Source organism: Protomyctophum bolini (genome assembly GCF_963924005.1).
Source record: "Protomyctophum bolini genome assembly, chromosome: 5".
NCBI classification, from domain to species: Eukaryota; Metazoa; Chordata; class Actinopteri; order Myctophiformes; family Myctophidae; genus Protomyctophum; species Protomyctophum bolini.
The window spans coordinates 34,037,752-34,061,096 of NC_137866.1; the positions used below are offsets into that span (position 1 = coordinate 34,037,752).

At 43.5% G+C, this 23,345-nt stretch overlaps 1 protein-coding gene across 2 annotated transcripts in view; it reads left to right on the plus strand.

The window, feature by feature from the left end:
- Nucleotides 1-23,345, plus strand: part of LOC308315299 (guanine nucleotide-binding protein G(I)/G(S)/G(T) subunit beta-1-like) — a 49,247-nt gene that overhangs the window by 17,099 nt on the left and 8,803 nt on the right. The window contains exons 2-8 of one of the 2 annotated variants that reach the window (XM_080763216.1): nt 11,838-11,954; nt 14,441-14,479; nt 15,793-15,899; nt 19,468-19,531; nt 20,111-20,270; nt 21,244-21,310; nt 22,645-22,846. In XM_080763216.1, coding sequence (XP_080619342.1) covers nt 11,889-11,954; nt 14,441-14,479; nt 15,793-15,899; nt 19,468-19,531; nt 20,111-20,270; nt 21,244-21,310; nt 22,645-22,846 — 705 coding nt within the window. In that variant the 5' untranslated portion in view covers nt 11,838-11,888. Of the gene's footprint in view, nt 1-11,837; nt 11,955-14,440; nt 14,480-15,792; nt 15,900-15,953; nt 15,982-19,467; nt 19,532-20,110; nt 20,271-21,243; nt 21,311-22,644; nt 22,847-23,345 lie in introns of those variants that run through there. The other variant, XM_080763217.1, reaches the window with a different exon arrangement.

The window sequence follows — 23,345 nt, forward strand, 5'->3', positions numbered from 1 at the left end:
AGAAATGGCCATAAGCGACTTCTTGAAGGTTCTCCTCTTACTGGACGACCCCCCCCCCCCCTTGTCCCGGCCCTCTTTGTGACCTGGTTGTGTTTCAGCTGCATTCACCATGCATCACTTCCCCGCAGCACTTAGCTCCCCTTAGATACCAGCCACACACACACACACACACACACACACACACACACACACACAGTCTATCCAGTTGCTCTTCTATTCTTGCATTAGTAGGGTAGACCACATTGGAGCACTCCCACACACCCCCACCCTGTGTGTGTGTGTGTGTGTGTGTGTGTGTGTGTGTGTGTGTGTGTGTGTGTGTGTGTGTGTGTGTGTGTGTGTGTGTGTGTGTGTGTGTGTGTGTGTGTGTGTGTGTGTGTGTGTGTGTGTGTGTGCGCGCGTGCCACACACACACTGTTATACTGTTATGTAGGTTATTTGCTTTTATATACAGCTCAACCTGCATGCATGTGCTCTTTGTGTGTGTGTGTGTGTGTGTGTGTGTGTGTGTGTGTGTGTGTGTGTGTGTGTGTGTGTGTGTTTAATGTATTATGAGTGGTATAGTATGTGAACGAGGTCATGCTCTTGGTACACTCTTTTCTACACTCTTTCCCAAACTGCCGTGCATGTTTCATTTGGAGCTTTCAAATTTAACGTTGCATTCCACGTAAATACAAAGTCACAGTAGGTTAGCTGGATCTGTGTTGCTCAATCTCTTCAATATACATGATGATGCCAGTGAAGGACGTTCAGTCAACTGTAATATCAAGGTAAATATTAATTGGAACATCGTTTTTATGATGATGGCATTGGCAAAGGTTTATGGCTGCTGCTATGTCCTGAAGAATTAACAAACCATACTTTAAAAGGTTTATGGCTGCTGCTATGTCCTGAAGAATTAACACACCATACTTTAAAACGAGTGTGGTACTGTCATAAGCTTATTAGTCACATGTAAAATACCCGTGTGAAGTGAGTGGTGGTATGGGGGTCCCCGGAAGTTCCAGACCCATGGGAACGTGCCCAGGGTGCCGGCCCAGTTCCGGCGAGCCGCCCCGCGTCCGAAAAGGTTGAGGAATGACAGAGTTACTGTGTGGGGGAAGGGGGTCCCTCTACTCTACTGTACTCAGTGTACTGTCACACCCCAAATGACACTGTCACCAAGCAAAGCTATTTTCGTGCTCGGACACAGCCAGCCAGGGACACGCATAGCTGCTGTCTATAGGAGTGGTTGCACCACTCAACAAAAACAAAGAACAAACAGATCTACAACCTAAGTGTAGTGTCCAAGCCCTATGCTTGAACACTGTGGTTGGCTGACGGCAAGGAGGATGTTCAGACGTGTGCCCAAATAAACTGAAAGTCCAAACTTTTCCATTGAGTTCACAAACTGAGATATTTATTAGCTGATCTGTCACCTCAGCATACAATAAATACTACATAAATAAATTGTTCACGATACATATACAGCTCAAAGAAACACAGTTGAAAAACATTGTGCCTCTGCCAATCCGCAACACCTGCTGCTTGATTGGGGCCCATTAAATACCCAAGCAACCTGGGTCTACCCCACGCCCTGTGGTGACATCATCAAATGAGTCTACAACACTACTACTAGACATCATATGGCTCTTACACTAAGAATGTTTACAATGTCCATCAGTTACTTTTTGTAATGCGATGCTACGCAGAGAGCAGCTCTCAGCCTCTCATTGCCACAGTTTACTGACGTCCTGCTGCAGATTTATCTCTCTCTTGCTTACACACACACACACGCACACACACACACACACACACACACACACACAAACACACACACACACACACACACACACACACACACACACACACACACACACACACACACACAGTATTTCTGTGTCACTCTAAACCGCAATCTAATAATTTTCATATTTGATCGTTTTGAGGATTGTTCTAAAGAATTAGAATTTTCACTAAATTAGTTTTACTCAATGTCATTGACAATTGACAAGAGTTATAGTGATATTAATACATTATGAAATCACAATATCTATCTGTAGAAATTAGTCAAACTAAATGTAATACCTACAATTCCATGTGCTTGTTAGGGTCCCCACTCCTTATGATTATTTTAGGGGTCACGGCCTGAAAAGGTTGAAAACCACTGACCAGAATTTATTTGATTATTTTGCCAAATGCAAAAATAAATAAAAAATAAATAAAACTTTAACATAAATGATTGAATGAAGTCCTGAGTGCATGTCTGAAGTCCTGAGTGCATGTCTGTGCTGGAGGTGGGGTTCATGGGGGAGTGACCCCAGGCCTGCGGCTGAGTGAGAAGAGGGGGGAGGGGCGACTGATGCCTTGTAAATATTGAATCCCGTACCACCATGGATGGATGTAGGAGCAGAAGAGAGGGGATGGTTGAGTGCTGTTGTAAAAAGCCCTCCGTCCTACTGCAACAGAAGCCTGGAAGTGAAGCCCCACCCTGGGCCATTTGGAGGCAAACAAGCTGCCACAATCTGCCATGTTTTCACTGAACAGATTTTACAACACGACCACCCTCTCCTGTTATCAAAATGGTTATCAAGCAGACCACTGAGACAGTTTTCTTAGAACTATAGAATTCTTCAGTGTGCTGACCAGCCCCATTGTATAATGCTGCAATGCATTCTGGCGGCGGGGGGGGGAGTAATTGTGCATCAGCAAAATGATCACTTGAGCGTGTATTTTCAAATGGCAGGCTTATTCTGCAATGCTGCATGTGAAATGATGCAGTAGTGGTTACAGTGCGGACTATAGCCAACACCAACTCGGGACTCCTGAAGCGCTGCCCTAGCTCCTCCACACCCTCCTGTCTAGCATCAGGGTCTTTCTCATGTGCTCTACAGTGTTGTTGGCTCCGCTGTCATGGCTTGCCGCAGTGTGTCTACTGTCTATACATACATGTGGTGTGCTTCTTTCTCTTCCTAGCAATGTGACATATGGTAGACTTTCACGTGTTTGTTGTACCGGTACATAAACAAAGACAGGTGTCCCCTGTTCTTAATTGTGCAACTTAACGGGAGCTTTTTCCTGGTAGGGGAGGGGGGGGGGGGGCAGCAGACTGACCTCATGCTTCCTTCTATACATGAGGAGTCCAAGCTGCTTCTTTTCACCTGACAGGGGGGAATTTCCCCTTCCACGTAGTGCGTGGAAGGAACAAGTTATTCCGACCAGTTCCTTTCTCCTCCATTAGGCTGGCCAGGGGGAGGTATTTAGAGACCAGTATTACTGCATGTTTTTTGTGAGGATACCTACCCTTGGGGACACAGGGAGAACATGAAAATTCCACATAATAAAGGCCCTTTCGCCAACCCCGCCTTGGATATGTGCACTGATGACACGGAGGAGAGAACACGCCGCCAGCACCCACAGCATCACCAGCGGGAATCGAACCCAGGACCTTCTAGCTGTGAGGCGACAGCACTGCCGAATTTGCCACCGTGCCCTCGATACATCTAGTCAGATTTAGTCAGATTTTCGCTCGCATTACAAAAATAGTGCTTGTAAAGCCATTAAAGTGTGCAGAGATTTGTGCAGGGCTATTTTAAATACTGTACAGTACACTGGTATATTGATGCTTAATTAGCTGATCATTCATGGTGTAAAATTACCAGAAAAACATTCTTGACTTACACTGCATGATTGAATATGTATATGGTCTAATTTTCACCACCAATAATTTATAACTGCCAACCTCAACCTGTGTAGAATCCATTGCGGGCTATGATTTATGGCCAGTAACTCATGCTAAAGTTAAAAGTAGGCCACCACCTCCATATTTGATTTCTAAAGGTGACTTTCCACAAATCTGTCTTCTAGACATCAAGGACCATATTTGCTTAGCTTAAAAGTCTTCCATCATCACGTTTAAAATGCTTTTTTGTTATTCTAATCCAAGAGGACTCTGTTTAAACTGTAAAGGATGATATTTTCCGGGTACTGTGCATATGTTCATTTGCGTAATACGTTTACAGTTTGTCAATAGCTGTCAGGTTACGGTACGCCCAATAGTTCAACACAAATAGTGACTTTTCATCTCCTATGATACCTAGTAGATCCTGAATGGCCATATTGCATCAAGTCCGTTCCATAGTGGCAGTAAAGTACAGCAGTGTGAAGCAGTGGGCCTAATCCGGGAGCAAGAATGACCTAATTTGGTCCACACAGAGTGCGAGTGTGCCTCTGGCTGCAACACGGAGCCGGGCGCAGCCAGCACCTCCTGCTGATCAACTATGTTGCTGCCATGCGGGCCATCTGACCCAGGCGGGAAAAGAAAAAAGCCCAAACCGTAAAGCCCGGCATGTCTCTCCCCATCCGCCAATTTGTCTAATAATTATAGCATACCTGTCAGCTTCTCCCATGTAACCTACTTGGATTTGTGTGGTCTAGATCAGAGCCTTGCTGTACTTATGGCCACCGGCAGATGCAGCAGCGGTGGTGGTGTTTGTAGATACCAATGACAACATTTGGAAGGATGCAGTCAGTGTTGCTACTTCTGGTTAGGTGTTTTTTTAATGGTTTTTTTGTTGTTGTGGCTTTCGCCTTTTATTTTTTTATGGAGGGACAGACAGTAGGCTGACAGGAAATGGGGAGAGAGATGGGGGAGTGACATGCAGTAAAGGCCGTTGGGATCGGGAGTCGAACCCGTGGCACACTGCCAGCCAAGGTGCCTGGACCACTGAGCCACGGTCCAGGCCAAGGTGCCTGGACCACTGAGCCACGGTCCAGGCCAAGGTGCCTGGACCACTGAGCCACGGTCCAGGCCAAGGTGCCTGGACCGCTGAGCCACGGTCCAGGACCGCTGAGCCACGGTCCAGGCCAGTTAGGTGTTTTTTGACCATAGATACAGAGCGGTAAAGAGAGAGCAGCAGCGGAAACGCCCATTCAGAGAGTCGCCGCTGCGTTTCCTAAGGTGGAGGCAGTCAGCTGACAGTGTAGCGAGCCGACGCACACGCAGTGGTGGGAAAAAGTACTCAAATGTTTTACTTGTGTAAAAGTATAAATACTGCAACGTAGAAATACCCTGTTACAAGTAAATGGCCAGAATTCAAAATTTACTTGAATATATTTCAAGTTATCAAATGGCTTTTGAAAATAGCAGTCACAGCGCATTGTGAGCTTGTAGATCGGCTATTTACACTCCCAAGGAGCAGGAGAAACGGCAATAAGGCAAGGAACTGGGAAGGGACGGCGAGGGGTGGGGCAGCTGGTATGGAAGCAGGAGGTCTTTAATTATTAAGACCCCCCCTCCCCGCCCCCACCCTCTCAAGAGTGAGTGTATGTGTGCAGCATCCTCCTATCATCCCTGTTTGGCTGACCTAAAAAAAATCCATCCCAATCCTGAAAGCGATGGCTTGAATTTGAGTGCGTTCGTGTATTTTTCATCACATTGACTACGGCTAATATAGGGCAGCAGTAGGTGAGTGAATAGAGGGGTTAATTTTGCTCATCAGAAGATGATTGCCTGCTTTGCTTCCCTGACCCACCCAGTCGCTGAGCAAGACACTTAACCCCTAGCAGCTCTCCGGATGTTGTCTTATAGCGCCCCAAAATGCACCTAATAGTTAGGAAGGGTAAATGCAGGACAGGACACATTCCATGTATGTACAAATAAACCGTGACAAATACAAATGTTAGATTGTTGGATGAAAAATCTGGGAATTTGTGGCTAACTAATGTAATATTTTCCTTTATTGCTATAAATAGTGTGTGTGAGGCTGTGCGCGCGTGCCCATATTTCTTTGCTAAAGGCTGTGCAGCATCTGTGCTTCCTGTAAAGTTCACTGCTGCTGGTCGGCTAAACGTTTAGGATTTGACGTCACCGGTGGTTTCCCATAATGTGGTTTAATAACGCCCTCCTCCCTCTCCCTAATTGTTTGTCTTCGTTCTATACGACTCATATTGAGGCTGGCGTGTGCGTCTTGTTTCCCGTTACCTTAAGAAGCCCCCAGAAAGGTGAGTGGGTGGTGCACTTGATCCACTGGGCCCTGTAAAGCTGTGTGGAGCTTAACCACGCCTTGCTCCCCTTCACCAAGGGGTTAATTAGTAGCTCCCCTCCCAATCGTCCTCTGCTTGTTCACTCTCATTAGGCTAATCTGCCTCTGTCCTCAAGCTCGCCTCCTGAGCACAGAACCTCCTCCTATATAATATATCTGCCCCGCTATACAGTAGCCTCCCTGCCTTACGTCACATGACAGGGCGGAGCCCCTTGAACCCTAACTGTGCTGTCAAAACCCCAAATTGGCCTAATTGGCATCAATCATTGGTGTCGACCAACTGATCATGAGTCAGCACCTGGTGACAATCACTGATTGGGGCGAGGCACTGAAGTGTTTGTTCAGTATGAGAGCAGCAGCAGTGGAGAACACTGCATGGAGTGAAGCAGAACAACTGAAAGAACTGAAAGACTAACTGCAAACATGCCACTGGTGCGTTAATTGTTTCTGCATTACAGTTTATTTTATTGCTTAGATTTGTTATAAAAGTTATTTATGTTTTTGTGCTGCTAGGCCAAATTTAACTGCTATAATTAGCTATAAGTTTGATTTAAGTTGCATATAGGCTTGCTAAGTTGATGATCTTTAATTGAATATGGAAGAAATATGAGTTAAAACAAGACGTTTATTTGGTGTCTAGTGACCTTCAGCTTTTATTAAGAAAAATTGGTTTGAGGGGAATACTACAACATGACGTAGTGATATCATCCGCTCCCGACCGGATCATGAACCCGAAAAGGAGGCCCAGGCAACTTGAACCCAAAAGTCCAAACCCCTCTGCCTTTTGCTCCGTCTCGCGAACAAGGCTGTCAGACCTCCTGTGACTTATTGTCAAGTCAACACTGCATCCATATAATGTGCCAGTGTGTCATTATTATTAGTCCTCCCAACTGTAGTAAATCTGATCTCCGTAGTCTGTTAAAACCAATTTCAATCTGACGTCCCTATTTTTTGGGCAAGTCATCCTAGGCGATGGTCAGAAATGGCGAATCTACAGGCTCACGGCACGCCACGACAGGTTTGAGGCTGTATATTGGCTATTTTCGCCCATGCAACACCATTGTATGTCAAAGTGTAAAATAAGCCGTGAGTGGGCAAACGACGGCTAGCTGAACATTTTAAATGTACAGAGGCTCATTAGCCCGCCCTGCTCGGTAGTACCATATAGAAAGAAGAAATGCCTATGAAACACTGTGTGGAGTCAGATTTCACTTCCCTCGCTCCTTGTCACGGCGTTGCGCTGGAGATGTCAAAGCCGATAGGCCGGCTGGAAAATGTGAAGTCTGCTTCCCCCCTCCTCCTCCACCAACACTCTAAAAATAGTCGAGTGAGGGAGAAGGCACCATCGTACAGGCGCCGTGTCTGTGGGGCTGCCAGTGGTTTTAAAACGCTACACCACTGACACACAAGAGACCACTCTCTATATCACACCTCTGCTGACATCGCAAAGTCCCCCCCCCCCCCACTCCCCCTTGTAAAAGCAATATCACAAGCATCACCAATAGATGGAATTATCAGTTTGATATTTGGTCATTCATATCCATCGGATATTTTCTGGTACTTTTTCAGCCACGTCTTACCATTTAGTAGTAATTTATAGGGGGCACAACATTTTATCTTTTTATAAATATGATATGCTTCACATAGGAGGAGGAGGGGGGGGGCATTTAGAATGTTATACAGCAGTATTCATTGTTATGGTGTTAAATTTGTACAGAGTGGGATTCCCTTCAGATTATGTATTAATGTTTTAAGCCTTTGTCGTACAACAGTGTTATGCCACTAGCCCACAGCTTGTACATCGGCGGTGTTCACCACCACACAACACCGTCGTACAATGAAGCATAAATCAGGCATTACCGTAACTCCTCCAAGACTTGTGCATCATAAAGCTTCTTTAGCGTATACAGTATGACACTCACACTCCCTCCTACTCCCGCAAACCCTGGCTGGCCAAGGATTGCCAAGCATATATTTCAACAGCAATAATAAGAATACTACATTAATTACAATTATATTTGCTTAAAGCTTTTGTGACAGTTCTGAGACGCCGGTGAAAAAGGTTAATCTAGTGCTAGCTGTAGCTATATAGAACCAGACCAGACCAGACTCTCTTTTACAATGTGTTGCTTTCAGCATTCTGTCCACACTATAATTGCATGCACACCTGGAAATGTTAACACGTCAAAGCCTCTGGCTGCGTCATTGTGCTCTAAAAAGCCAGAAATGGGCACATTTTGGTTTTCATTAGTTTGATTTATTTCAGTAGAGCTTAGGGGAGGCCATCGTGGCCATCAGGTTTGGAGAAGTGAAGGTCGAGCATTTTGAGGATGCATTGAAACTGAAACCTTTGAACTAGAGTGCTGTAAGCCTTAAAGGACCACTTCAGCACTTTTCAACAATCTTCATATGATAGGACAAATAGGTCCTCACTAATAATCATGGTAAAATGGCACAATATTCTCCTACTGAGTCTGTGTCTCATAGGAGGACTGTGGGCAGTTCAGAAACCCGTCCACCAGTGACATCATCGGTGGGGAATCCAAGCTAATAGAAACTGCAGTCTTTCTAGTCCTGAAAAGTTGCAATGCGAAAATGGAAGCCATCGTTCTCACGAAATATGTAAAAACATATTTAAAAAAAGAATCTGCCTAATGATGATGTCCACTGGTGGACGGGTTTCTGAACTGCCCACAGCCCTCCTATGAGAAACGGGCTGAGTAGAAATTTGATCATGAATATTAGTGAGGACCTATTATATGAAGATGGGTTGAAGAGTGGTGAAGTGGTCCTTTAAAAGGACTTAGCCTATTTAAAAAATATATATGTATATAAATATTTTAGCCCTCATTTCTCTCACATCAGCTCAGATGTTGTGCTGATGTGTTTCCTTGCAGAAAGACTCATCCCTCTGGCTGTATTTTGGTTTTGTTCCAATGTTTGTTGTTGACATTTCCACTGTTTATGTTGACATTCATCCCTTGGAGGGATGTGTTTTTCTTGTTCTGTGCTCGTTAGTGGAGATGGAGCCCGAAAATCGGGTCCATTACAAACCCCGTTCGGCATTTATCGAGACCTGAGTATCGATAAGCTTTTGGCTTGTCGAGCCTGTTATCGGGTATAGCCGCAGCAGCTGACGTCATGGGCTGCTCGCTACAGTATATAATAAGGGGCAGGCGAGTAACGTGGATTAAATTATTGGCGTTTTTGTGAACGTTTTTGCCGACGTGCTAATGGGGGACAATTTAAGTCTGTAGTTTGCTCCTAACAGAAATGTGCATGCACATGGGCTGCCAAAGTAGGCTATCTTTTGTTGTTTTTATTGTTTTTTTCGCCCCCGCAAGCTCTAAACTGACTGGGCCACGGTGGTAAGGGGGTCGAGACGCGACGGATGATTGTGCCATGAAGTATTGGTTCACCCAAATGTGATACCTTTACATTTGCATGTCTGCACTGAGTCAAAACAACACAGGATCCGTCAGCTGCTGCAGTGGAACAACTGTCCTCTTCCACCCAAGGCATGTGGTGCTTTCTGCCCAGCAAGACTTCGTTGCCATAATTTATAATCCAATACATCCAATCCCATACGTTTGGGAAATTCAAAAGTCCCTCCCTCCCATAGAGTTATAATTAATAATCCAATGTGCGACTTAAGTTCTCAGTCTATCGTTGCCGAAAAGGCAGATCTACAAGCTCACAACGCGGTGCAACCAGACGCAGTGTGAGCTTGTAGATTGGCTATTTTTGGTGCGTGACACCGTCGTACGATGACGTATATATTACGCTTTTAAAGTGACCGTACACAATTAACAGTTCCCTATGTCTGTTAGAAAAGTACTGTATTTCAAGGCCCTAGTAAAATGTAGCGCAAGGGATGTTTTGGTTGGTTAAAATAAAGAGAAGATGTGTGTGTGTGTGTGTGTGTGTGTGTGTGTGTGTGTCTCTCGCACTCACGCACACACAAGTCATGGCTGGCATACAAACTCTCACAAATGGCCAATAAAAATAAGGTTCTGTTCAGAATGTATTGTCTCCCAGCTTTCCAAAAAATAATGGCAAAATGCTCGATAGTGGGCTCGATAAGGACCCGGCTGATCGATAAGGTGACCGTTATCAATAAAAAATAACGAGCTCCATCCCTACTCGTTAGTGCTCTCTCTAATCAATTAAAGCATCAAAGACAACTACCTGTTTGATGCCTGTCATAGAGAGGAGGGGGAGTGTGTTTGTACACACAGTCTTGCCTAGTATCCCTTTAAATCCATTAAGGCAAGCTTCTTCATTTTACCTCTGGGGGAGAAAGAAAACATGCATGTTTTGTAAATGCAAGACATGCATTATTTCCCCCCCGTTGTGTTTCCATTAACGTTCCGGAAGCTGTTTACCTGCCAGCATAGCTTTTGTTTCAAAGGCCACCATGGTCCGTTTAGAGTGGCTGTGACAGGGCTCATTAATGCGAAGATGGAGAATTAGCCTGCAATATTACCACAGGACATTTTTATCAACAAGATTAGAGGTTTAAGTCGCGTAGCTTAGATGCAGACCCATTTAACTCGCTGGCCAATCGGGTGGCAGATGAGACCATCAGATGCTTCAAGGACAAGGTCTCGGTTCAGTAGGTGTGGACACTTTCCACGGAACAGGACAGGATACCCAGTAGGTGTGTGTGTGGACACTCCCAGGACAGGATACCCTTATCGAACATTTACGAGGAAGAGGGAGGTAAGGGCTAGATGTTTGTACACATGACGGTAACCGTGCGTTTGACATGTAGGGTCTGTATTTAAGATGGATGTTGTACGAGCAGTCGAGCACTTAGTCAATTTGTGGGGTTCTTTGTAGTTTAAATGAGACAATAGAGGGGTTCTTTGTAGTTGAATGAGACGATAGAAAGGGCCATGATCTAGTCCATTTGTAATAGAAACTACTAATGGATTTAAATTTTTATTGTTATTTAAATAATCTTCAGTCATTTAAAATAATTTACTTCTATTATGTTGATAAAACTAGAAAGACCTGAGGATGGGCAGTAGTAATGTACATGCATATTGTAATATTTACTTGCTTGTGATGCAGTCCTCATTATTTTGTACTACTACTTAGTTGGACTTGGAATAGTGGATTGATGCCGTGTCCGCCATCCAATAGATTGATGGCATGTTGGGCATCCGGTTGGATTGATGTCGTATTCGCAGGCGCTTTGTTTACCTTCGGGCCATCCTTAACAACAACGGACATTCTTCCAAGCCAGAAAACGACCCGCTCTCATGGTGTTGCCACACATTTCCCCCCAAGCTACACTTTAGTATTTTGTTTTCCATTTTGTCGCCTTTTGAGAGTGAAAGTGTCGGGGCTAAGCACGTTGACCAGAGGATTGGGGTCAGCTGGGTGGCCACTGCTTTCAGGATCATCAGCAGGTTTTGTCTTAACCGGATTTGTCTTGGAGGAGCTGAATCAACTGTGTCCCAGGATTACAGGGATGACATTGGTGGAGGAGAATTTAGAGGCCTGTGACCAAAGGGCCAGAGAGCTGAGAACTTTCACTTGAGCGCCTTGGACAACAAAAAACCGCTGGTCGAACTACGTGTGGGTTCCGCTCGCACAAAGAAGCCCTAATCGACCTCTTCGACAGTATGTTTCATGCGAGGCTTGTGTGGGGTTTTTTTGCAACCTGTCAAGGAATGGCTCAGCAGTGTTTTGAATGATGTTTTACCTGGGTTCGTAGGCCACTTGCCTGTGTACTGTACCGATAGATTTGAGATAAGTCTGTGTGTGAGCTCATCCTTCTTCTCTCCTTCTTCTCTCCTCCCCCAGATCAGTAAAGAGTCAAGGCGGCGGAGCGAGACACACCATTAGCAAAGGAAAATGAGTGAAAAGGCTGAACTTGAGGCGCTAAAAAAAGAGGCCGAGACACTCAAGACCCAGATCAAAGTAAGTCATCTTTTCTTTTGTTCATGCTTGCTTTTACCATTATAAATGCACATGGCACGACTAAGTTGTAGACAGTAAATATGTATTTAAGTCCGTTGTGCAAAGAATGGTTGAGTGATAAGCTTGCATAAATTGATTTAGTTATTAAAGGGTTCAAGAGTAGTAATACAACATCTACGCATGATGCCCACAAATTAAGCAAATTGTTTTTGCATTACAAGTAAAACTATTTTTGGTTTCCGACATTTAGCTTCTTAATATTTCAAAACATTTACAAAAAAACATTCCCAAAAAATGCATGAATTCATGAATTGAAAAACAAATATTTAAGAAGTAGTGAAAATAGCAGATCTACGAGCTCACAACGGTGAGCTCGTAGATCTGCTATTTTCACTAGTTTGGCTCCCGTGGAGGCATCACAGTTCTCTTTTGGGTCACAGGCAAAAAAAGTTTGGGAAGCACTGCTATACACTGTCTGTGAGGACGTTAGTACTAACCTACTGGTCAACAGCTTGGCTATGCTGTGAGAAAGTTATTAAATGGTAAATGGTGCATTTATATAGCGCCTCTATCCAAGGCGCTTTACATAGATTGTGCATTACATTCACCCATTCACACACACATTCATACACCGATTGCGGCAGAAGCCATGCAAGGTACCAACCAGCACATCGGGAGCAATTTGGGGTTCAGTGTCTTGCCCAAGGACACTTCGACATGTAGACAGGAGGATTACTAACCTGCTGATCAACAACTTGGCTATGCTGTGAGAAAGTTATTACTAACCTGCTGATCAACAACTTCGACATAACTCTGCGAAACACTGACCGTGTGTGTGTGTGTGTGTGTGTGTGTGCGTACCCAGAGCAGATTGTGAACACACTGCAGTAAGGCGTCTTGTTACATATGTCACGGAGCATTACTCATTTATTGCCTCGGCTGTGTTGAATTTGCTTAGATTTCATTCAGATCAGCATTTCTTTGTATGCCGAATGCCGATTTCAAAAGTAAATATACATCTTAAAACCCGTTTAGATAGTACATACTGCCACAGGGCGCAGCAGACAAAGCATTTCTGGGTTAAACGGATACAATGTATCACTATAAGCAAAGGAAGCAGCAAAGCAGCAGTGTTCACATCTCCAGCCTAGCAAGTGCTTGGGAGATGAGGCTTTGTGTCAGGTCAGATGAGCTCCTGTGTCTTGTTGGGTGATAACTGAAGCTAGCAGAGTGTTCATGTTAATTGGTGGTGTATCTAAAAGGTATTTGAAAGACAAAAATGTGGCCGCGGCGCACAGTCACTCTTTTTTTCTCTTTCAAACACTATACATTTCAGATTATTCTGCTGTGGACCAGCACCACTACAAGGATTGGTGTGCATAGCATCCTTTTGCACAGAATTGGTGTTGTATGTCATATAGAAAACTGATGGAGGCCACATGCAGTCTGAGATCTCCATCGGAGCCAAACCTTTCCCATGTGAATCCCGAGATCCACATTATTTTAGACTCTCCAGAAAAACGTGGGCAAAAATCACATCTCTATAGTCGTATGATCAACACGGAACTGTCGTATTCCATCCTGATTGGCTAAGATTGGCATCTAAAGTTTGCAGGAGTGGCTCGTTTTGAACAACGTGCCACAAATCATGAACGCAGCGTCCAATTGCCCTGAAACACATTCGCACTAGGCCGATGAAGAAATGCTACCCTTTTCAGTTTTCACATTGTCCAGGAGGCCTTTTTTGTTGTGTTAGACGGCACTGCTAAATTGACTTGGCATTGTGATGTTCACAGCTTAGTCACCATCACAGGCCACTTAGTGACATCTTGATCTGATGTCGATTGGTTGCTAATATCCACATCTAAAGGTGCACAGTAAACAAGTGTACAAAAAGTCCATTTGGTTACTCTCAATTATAAACGGATGAATACCACTGAGGCTTTTACTGTGTACAGTACATGTATAAGGGACTTGTGAACTCATAATTACACCTGTCAAGTTGTAATTGTTTTATCGCAATTAAGAATTCGTTTTGAGGTCCGAAAAAAAAGTGACGTCCTCGAGAGGTGGCGTCGGTGGCACAGGGCTGATAATTGTCATCAGTGATTAAAATGTGTTCCCTGCTGGATGTGGAACTAGGCTGACTCCGATGGGATGAGGAACCCAGTACCTCATGTTACAGTACCAGATGTTGCATGGTGCCAGCCAGGTCCAAACTGACATTTTACTTGAGGATTCATTGTCATAAAAAACAATTGTTAATGAATTAATTAAATTGTGTTTTTGGCATTGAACAATTATCATTATTTTTGAAAATGTACGACACTGACATGTTTTGAACATAAACGATTATGCTAAATATTTGCGACTATCCCAAATAATTGTGACTAGGCGTTTTTGTAATAATTGCCTAGCTATGATGACCCCTGTGCTGAGGTGGTTTTCACACAGATTATGATGTGTTTGTGTCACTGTGTTTTCAGGATGCCAGAAAATCCATGAATGATGCGACCCTCACTGGGGTAAGATGCCGGGACCATGTTTATTAAATACATTTTCTTTTTTTTAATGTTTTTTTGTGGCTTTCACCTTTATTTTATATATTTTTTTTATCGAGGGATAGACAGTAGGCTGACAGGAAATGGGGAGGGTGACATGCAGTAAAGGCCGTCAGGTTCAGGAGTCGAACCCGCGGCACACTGCCAGACTGGATTACCAGCCAAGGTGCCTGGACCACTGACTCACGGCCCAGGCCTATTAAATACATTTTGACAGTACGAACAGGTCACATCAGGTCACAATACCATTTTACCATCATCTAAAATCAAGTTTTTCTTTTTTTTAATTAGAGATTCAGTGTATTTTAATTATCAAAAGATGCTGTAGCCTCCAAGCATAGCTTTATCTGTCTGTCCAAGTGGGGACCAAAAGTCCCCACAAAAATATTTAGACCTGTCAAAGGTTACAATTAGAGAAAGACTGAGGTTGAAGTTAGGATTGAGTATTAAAGGTAGAGTAAGTGATTTCACTTAATTCAAATATCACTTATTTTTTTGTTTTGTTGTGATAATCCTCTCTACTATAGAGTGTGCTGACCATATAAGGAGTTCCTCCCTGTCCCCAGTTAACCCCTGGGGGTCAAAAAAACCTTAGGTTTCGTTTTTGACTCTCTATCCTGATTGGACGAAGGCTTAGGTCCCACAGCCAAAAACGAAACCTAAGGTTTTTTGAGTGAAATCACTTACTCTACCTTTAAGGAGAGGGGTTAAGATAAATTTAAAAAAAAGATACAAATTACATAAAATGCTTTTTTAGGTCCTCACAAGGATTAAAAAAAAGTTTATGTGGGTGACTTTTAAGGGGCCGATTCATACTCCTATTTTACTGCTAGTGCCGAAAGAGGCAACTTTAGGACGGTACCCGCCCCCCGAACCTCAAATGATGTCACATTGTAGGCCTACAGAGCCGAACCGACTTTGATTCGGCTCTAAAATAGGAGTATGAATCACGCCTTACACTGAAAAACTACTTGACTTGACATACTGTAATGTAGCCACAGTAAGTCAAGGCCACTGGGACAGGAGGTCTGACTACACTAGGTCTATGACTACACTAGGTATGAGGTCTGACTACAATAGGTATGAGGTCTGACTACACTAGGTATGAGGTCTGACTACACTAGGTATGAGGTCTGACTACACTAGGTATGAGGTCTGACTACACTAGGTATGAGGTCTGACTACACTAGGTATGAGGTCTGACTACACTAGGTATGAGGTCTGACTACACTAGGTCTATATGGTCTTAATTGTTGTCTCTCCATGTATCCTTCCAGATCGCAGCTAGTGTCGAACCTGTTGGCCGAATTCAGATGAAAACTAGACGGACGCTGAGGGGGCATCTGGCTAAAATCTATGCCATGCACTGGAACGTTGACTCAAGGTAATTTAAATCTATGCCATGCACTGGAACGTTGACTCAAGGTAATTTAAATCTATGCCATGCACTGGAACGTTGACTCAAGGTAATTTCATTCAGGCACAATCTGTCCATTAACTGAATAATATTATTAAATTAAATTGTTGGTGGCAAATGTGTCCAGTGTAGTGCACATGCCCTCTGTGTCTATGCATTGTGTTTTAAGGGCTGGGCTGTGCATGCATGTCATGAGAAATGACTCAAATCATGGGAGAGTGTTTTGTTTTTTCTTCCTTGAGAACTGTCCCAATTGTCTTGCACACCGCCTCACCGTGGCAACCAGCAAACTAATTACTCTAGGCGCAGGTGTGCTGCTGTCCACAGAGAACATGTAGGCACAAACCAGTCCCCTGGCAAACTGCTTTGACACCTCAGTGTGCGGCAGTCTCTCTCATTTTCCAAGCCTCACCTGAGCTCACCATGATGCAATGCTTAGACCTAGATAACTTAATTTCTCCCCCCCCTTGTAGTGTTTGCGATTTCTGTGTCTCTGAAGGGACCCACAACCATGTAAACCCTCGATAGTGGGCATGCGCGTGACATCATTGTCATACCCGGAATATACGCGGGAACGCCTACTGAGTGGCAAAGAAAACCTACTTTCTGGCCTTGACAGCCCATACATCCAAACAGAAAAGTCCTATCTGATTGCATTCAACGACATTCTCAGGGCTGGAACCCCTTTTGGTGTTTTAAGCATTATGTTATGCTTTAGCTGTTGAAATATAGCAGATCTACAAGCTCATAGTGCGGCACCGAGTGCTGTGCTACGAGCTTGTAGATCTGCTATTTTTGGAAAATCATGAGAATGTGGCGCAAATCTTTGTTTATATATCCTTTCAGAGTGAACATTCTTAACTCAAATCTTTGTTTCTGGGCGGGGGCCCTGGAACTACATATTTTCAAATGGGGGTCTGCGGCCAAATACAGATAATTCTGGGGGTCCTTGATGTGAAAAAGGGTGAGCACCACTGACATAGGATCTTCAGAAAACTGTCAGGATTTAGAAGTCATTTATTAGATTCGTCCTCAGGTCTCAATGGGTTAAACGTTAAACTCACTTTGCCACTCGATTTGCCACTCACTTTATGCATGCGCATATCCTCTATACTTGACCCGAGTTGACTTTATACTTTGTTCTGTTTTTGAGCGGCGCACACCTCTCCAATGACTGGCTGCGTGTGTCCCTATGCATGTCTGTTTGGAGTATCAACAGCTGCAATATCGCTGGGTGACCTACCTTCAAGTGGCACTGTTGAGCTTCACACTGTGCACTATATAGCTATTACAATCGTACTGTACAGAACCGTACAGAGAGAACCGTACACAGTACAGAATACCGTACGGTACAGTACAGACTATATAGTACAGTACAGTAACTATGCCAATACAAGTATAGTTGCACTGCTCAGAGGTTTGTTTTTTCCTCCTACAGACCTACACCAAACGCCTTTGCCAAAAAAAAAGCCGATCTACAAGCTCACAACGTGTCTATTTTTGCCAAATGTGAGATGATGATGATGATGAAAGATGCTAGAGTTCATCTTTAGGTCTTTATTGATCCACCTGCCGTGGTGCAGCCAGCCACTCAGAATGCAGGGCAGTAAGAACAGTGATGTATCGGCCCCCCATGTCCTCGCTACTATTTTTAGTACCCTAGTGACTCGCCTTGAATTTGCAGAGATTAAACCTATCCTACTGGCAAAAGATAGCCATCACATAGCTGTCTGACCAATGCTGATACCATTAACTACCGCCTACTGTACTCAACATTAACATGCATCAACAGTTGACCTTTTTCTTTTTTCTTTACTAAAATGCTAGGGGTTTCCTGTGTAGACGCTAGCTTAGCTCAAAGCTAAAGACTAAAACTGACCTTACAAGCGTTTAAAGCTGCTAACATACTTCATATTGGCAGATAATGTTTGTTTTTACTCCCTTAAATCTTTGTTCACAAGTCTTTTAGTAACTTTGAAAGTGTCAAAGACTATATTCAGCGGTTCTAAGATAAACAAAAGAAATATTTTAAATGCAACATTTCCAATCAGTAAATGTAGCCCCATCGCTGTGCTAATCTAGCAAGGTGAGAGCTAATTAATTCTTCTTCAACGATATTGGAGTGTGTTTGGAAAGTCAGATAATGCGTTGCAATCTCCGCTAAGCATCTTACTCGGGCAGAAAAAGAGTGGAGCGTGACAGTGGTTCAAGGGAAAACTTTGGCAAACAAATCCCTTTTTTTCCCGGGGTCAACTGATGGGGCTCGAATTTAGGACAAAGGTCAGGCCCATTGCAGAAAAATCACTAAATCAGTTGATTAATTTTTTTTACCCATATGCCACATTGTAACAAATTGTCTTTTTCTCAACGCGATGAGTGACAGTTGTCCTCTTAGGAGTAGGACTACTGATGCTCACCAGACTGCTCCTCTCACCATCATTGGCCTGTCAAGCATTTCCAGAGCCTTTAACTTCGGACTGAGCTCCTGCACAACGGCTTTTGTTTGCACATCAGGTCTGGGGGCTGATGATGTTATACTGTGATGCATTTGCTCTCTCATCACAAAATCTAAAGGCATATTATATTTCCTGTTCCTAACTTGACTGCATCCCATGGGGTGGCCTTTGAAAATGGCACGAAGCACAAACTGGAATGACCAATTTGCAGAATGTCTCGCCGTTTTCAACACAGCACTGCTCCTTTTTTTAGATGCGAATTGTGCCTTTTTGTCCCAGGCTTTAATTATCTGGTGTGGCGCGGTGCAGCGAGTGTGCTGTGCTCCGTCTTGGTAGTTAAGATGTGCATGCCTCCCAATAGGCTCTCCGATGGGAGCCACCACACCCCATGTGTGCTGTTCTCCTGTTCCTCCTGCTCCTCTGTATGTTGGGGGACCCGTCCGTCGCTGTGGTTACTCCCGTTTGATTTGCCCAGGTAGCAACAGACAGCAGCCACACTGACTGACGGGCACCTGGGAGCTCTCTATAAAATGCAACAATAACATGGGGCAACTGATCGAGGCCTGCATCTGTACCAAAAACTGTCCTCGTTGTCGTCACGACATTTCTTCCAGTTAAATTTACACTGGACTCAACACTAATGGGTACTGTCTGTGGGCACTGGCCCACCACTACCGCAGTGGTCTACTCGGGTGTTTTGGTGGTGCTGCACTTTGGACCTGGCATCCCTATTTTGGGCATGTCATTTTTGGCAAAACATTTTCAATTCATTTCTAAAATCTACAACACAACGCCTTGTGCCATTAATTTTTTTTTTTTTTAAATGGCACTTCAGTGGTTAATCAGTTTAACTAACACTAAGATATTTAATAAGCAACACTCCATAAAGAAATGCACCTGTGCACCTCTGTAAATGCATATCATAAACCTATGTGTGGGCAGGTAGATGCCTGGCGAACATTGACGTGGCAGCTCTTGAGGATACAGGGTTGTGCTTGTGCGTCATTTTGGACTGATGGTGGGATTGGCGGCTGTTTGAAGGAAAACTTTAATCGTTGTTGTTGTTTTGTCTCATTCAGGCTTATGGTTAGTGCCTCCCAGGATGGCAAACTCATTATTTGGGACACCTACACCACAAACAAGGTAGGAACGGCTATCATCCTGAAAGTGTGAAAGGGGGGAGGTGGGTTAACCCATTCAGGGTGGGAACGCATCTGTCGCTTTAGCTTTTAACCATTGTTTTAAACTTTAGCTGTTGAAGCTCATAGCATGTGAAAATGTGGCGCAAATCATTGAATATACGCTTTCAACAGCAAACATTTTTTAACTCTTATCTTTGCTTCTCTGGGGGGCCTGGAATAACATATTTTCAGATTATTAGATAATTGTTGTGGTCATTGACATGAAATAGTTTGAAAACCACTGATATAGGTACATTGGTTTTTCAGAAAACTGTCAGGATTTTGAAGAAATGTTGTAGAATCTGAATAGAGGGAATCACAACATCCGCTAGTTTTCTGCACTGTGTTACACAGTCAGATATCCGGGATGCTAAGCTATCATCGTTTATTTTAATAACTAAGTCAAAGTAAGCTCTAATCAAGCCCCAAATATTGCATTTTACGCAGCGATGCACATAAATACCGCTGTCAAAAACACACACTAGTTGAATTGAAGGATTTAGGATTTGTACCATATTTAAATAATATTCCATTCCTCCAGATGCATGCCATCCCCCTCAAATCATCCTGGGTAATGACGTGCGCCTACTCACCCTCCGGCAACTTCGTGGCTTGCGGAGGGCTGGACAACCTCTGCTCCATCTACAACCTAAAGACGGCGGGCAGCGTGCGTGTCACACGCGAGTTGGAGGGACATTCAGGTGAGCGGGGCGGGCCCAGCTAAGACGTACCAAGATTTTGTAGTCTGAAAACTCACCTCTTCAGACTCTCATCTTAACCCGTAGCACTTGGCTGTAGCTGCGTAGCAGTCTTGCACTAGCCTCGACGACCTTACAGGCGTGTATGCAAAGACTAAACTTTGCATTTTATGTAGACGTATAACTCTATAATGTATACTCATAGCTTCACTGTACAGATAATCTACTGTTATTAGACAGATATTAGGTTCTTATTTCTATGTACCTGATGGATTACATTGTGTTGTTCTACTAAATTGGAAATTGTACCCTAACAGGGAAGAGTTATTCTGTCTGCATATAGTCCCTTTGAGTAGCCTAGTCTTGCGATGCCAGACTGTTGCATCTCGCAATTTCCAAATGCTTCCGTCATACAGTCTGGAACAATGGAAAAGCTATCATGAGTAAAATATAAAGCGGAAGTGGAGCCTCCTCCCCACTTCCGTTTCGTCTTTACAGTCACGCACATTTATCCTAATATAAATTCTGCTTAGCAGAAAAGGAAATAAAACAAATAAATGTAAAGATATTTTAAAATATATTTTCGTGAACGGAAATGGCAGCTTCCTTACTTGGATTTCGGGAGGTGTAGTTCCAGACTATATATAGAATTCGGAGATTGTGGAATAGTTGTCTGGCTACGCGAAACTACCCATTGACCCATTTTGGGCGGGAACCCCTTTTAGTGTTAGCATCATGTCATGCTTTAGCTATTGAAAAATAGCAGATTTACAAGCTCATAGCGCGCCACCAAGTGTCGCGCTACGAGCTTGTAGGTCTGCTATTTTTGAAAAATCGAAGAGCGACTGACATAGAAGACATTTTTAGAATCTGATCTCGGATCAGAATAAAACTGTCAGGATGTAGAAGACATTTTTAGAATCTGATCTCAGGTCAGAATTGGTTAAGTGACCTGTCTTCAACTCATTACCATCAGGTTACCTGTCCTGCGCTCGCTTTCTTGATGACTCCAAAATTCTCACTAGCTCTGGAGACACCAGCTGGTGAGTAGAAAGCACTGCACCCACACTGCTGAGGATGATGCTGCTGGCACTTCACATTTCTACCTTTTTTGTTTGTGTGTGAATTCCTACAGTTTGTGTACAAAGAAATACAAAATAATAATTTAGGACACATTTGAATGCAACCTGTAGCAATTAGTGGTTATCGTATTAGTCAGAAACCACCCATTATAAAGATGGAATCCATATTAAACTTTAATGAGCGTAGCCAAAAATGCACTTATCTGTTATGGCTTTTCACAAAGACCAAAGCATTCCTTCTGTTGTATTTTGTACAGTAACCACAGCGACCAAGAAGAGCCATTTTCTTGTAGTTAGTCTTCCTTTAATTTTCTTTTTTTGGACATCACAATCACATTGTAAGCAATACATCTGCTGGTTGTACAATGATGCAGTGTGTTGGCACAATTACAATTACTAAGAATACCGTAACATTCAGTTGAAAAATAAAACAAACCAAGTAATATTCTACAACAAAATTACAATACCCATTACATTAACCTACAAAACAAAGTAAACATAATCACTCAGATAACCAGTCAGAAACTATACATGTGAGCCCTGCAGTCTCTTGGTGCCACACATGCGTACATTACTGCTTACTACTACAGCCACGGAGCACCATTTGATGACATTTAAAATTAAACCAAATGGACCCATGCCGGTCCATTTGGCTTCATATTGTACTCTCAAGAGCTAAAGATCTACAAGGCTCCATTTGGTTACCAACTCCATCATTTAGTTAAAGATCTACAAGGCTCCATTTGGTTACCAACTCCATCATTTAGTTAAAGAACTACATTTCTTTACTTATGTAAAAGTATCAATACTACAATATAGAAATAAGTAAAAGTCTGTAATTCAAAACAAAAGGTATTCATCAAAATACCCTTCAAGTACCAAAAGTACTCCTTGTGCAGAATGTCCCATTTCAACATTTATTTGAAATAGCAGATCTACAAGATCACAATGCGTTGCATAGCGACACATTGTGAGCTTGTAGATCGGCTATTTTCAAATGGCCGAAATGTGGGTTAAAGTGGTTAATGTATGTTTTGTCAAAATAATGAAAATCTACAAGGTAACTAGTACATTTTCAAATAAACCTAGTGGAGTAAAAGTACAACATTTGCCTCTGAGATGTAGTGGAGGTACTGTAGTAGTAAAAGTACAGGAAGTAAATACCGGTACGCAAATGAAATACAAATGGCTCAAAATTGTACTTAAGGGAACATAGGGATGACCCCCTGGTAACATCTGTTAGTTACTACCATTCAACCATATCACTGATGGTGTCCCCAATCCCCCCGCTGCAGTGCTATGTGGGACATTGAGACCGGCCTTCAGGAGACAACATTCGCCGGCCACATGGGTGACTGCATGAGCCTGGCCATAGGGACCGACAACAATAGCTTTGTGTCGGCATCGTGCGACATGAGCTGCAAGCTGTGGGACGCCAGAGAAGGAGCGTGCAAACAGACCTTCAACGGCCACGAGTCGGACATCAACGCCATTGGAGTAAGTCTCCTTTACACCTTTTTGTCACTAGCATCCACTCGCCATGTGTATAGACGCGTACATACCGTATTACATTGTCATTCACAGCACAAGTTTCTACAACTTGTGCTGGTTGTGCCCCCCCCCCCCCCTCTCTCTCTCTCCCTCATTAGCAGGCAACAGTGCAGCACTATCCCTCTCTCTTTTTAACCAATCCCTCTCTCTTTTTAACCTATCAGCTCATTAACCAACCCATAGGTGAACACGGACATTGCTGTTCCTTGGAGTGGTTGCACCATTCAAAAACATTTGTAAAGACAAATACAAAAATCTTTGGCCACAAGCCCACAATGCAATGGTCTTAAACTTGAGCACTTAATTTCTGTGAGTTTTCAAATGCTCTGAAATGACCCCACACAAATCACTCTGAAATGACCCCACACAAATCACTCTGAAATGACCCCACACAAATCACTCTGAAATGACCCCACACAAATCACCATTGCATGGGTGTCAAGCT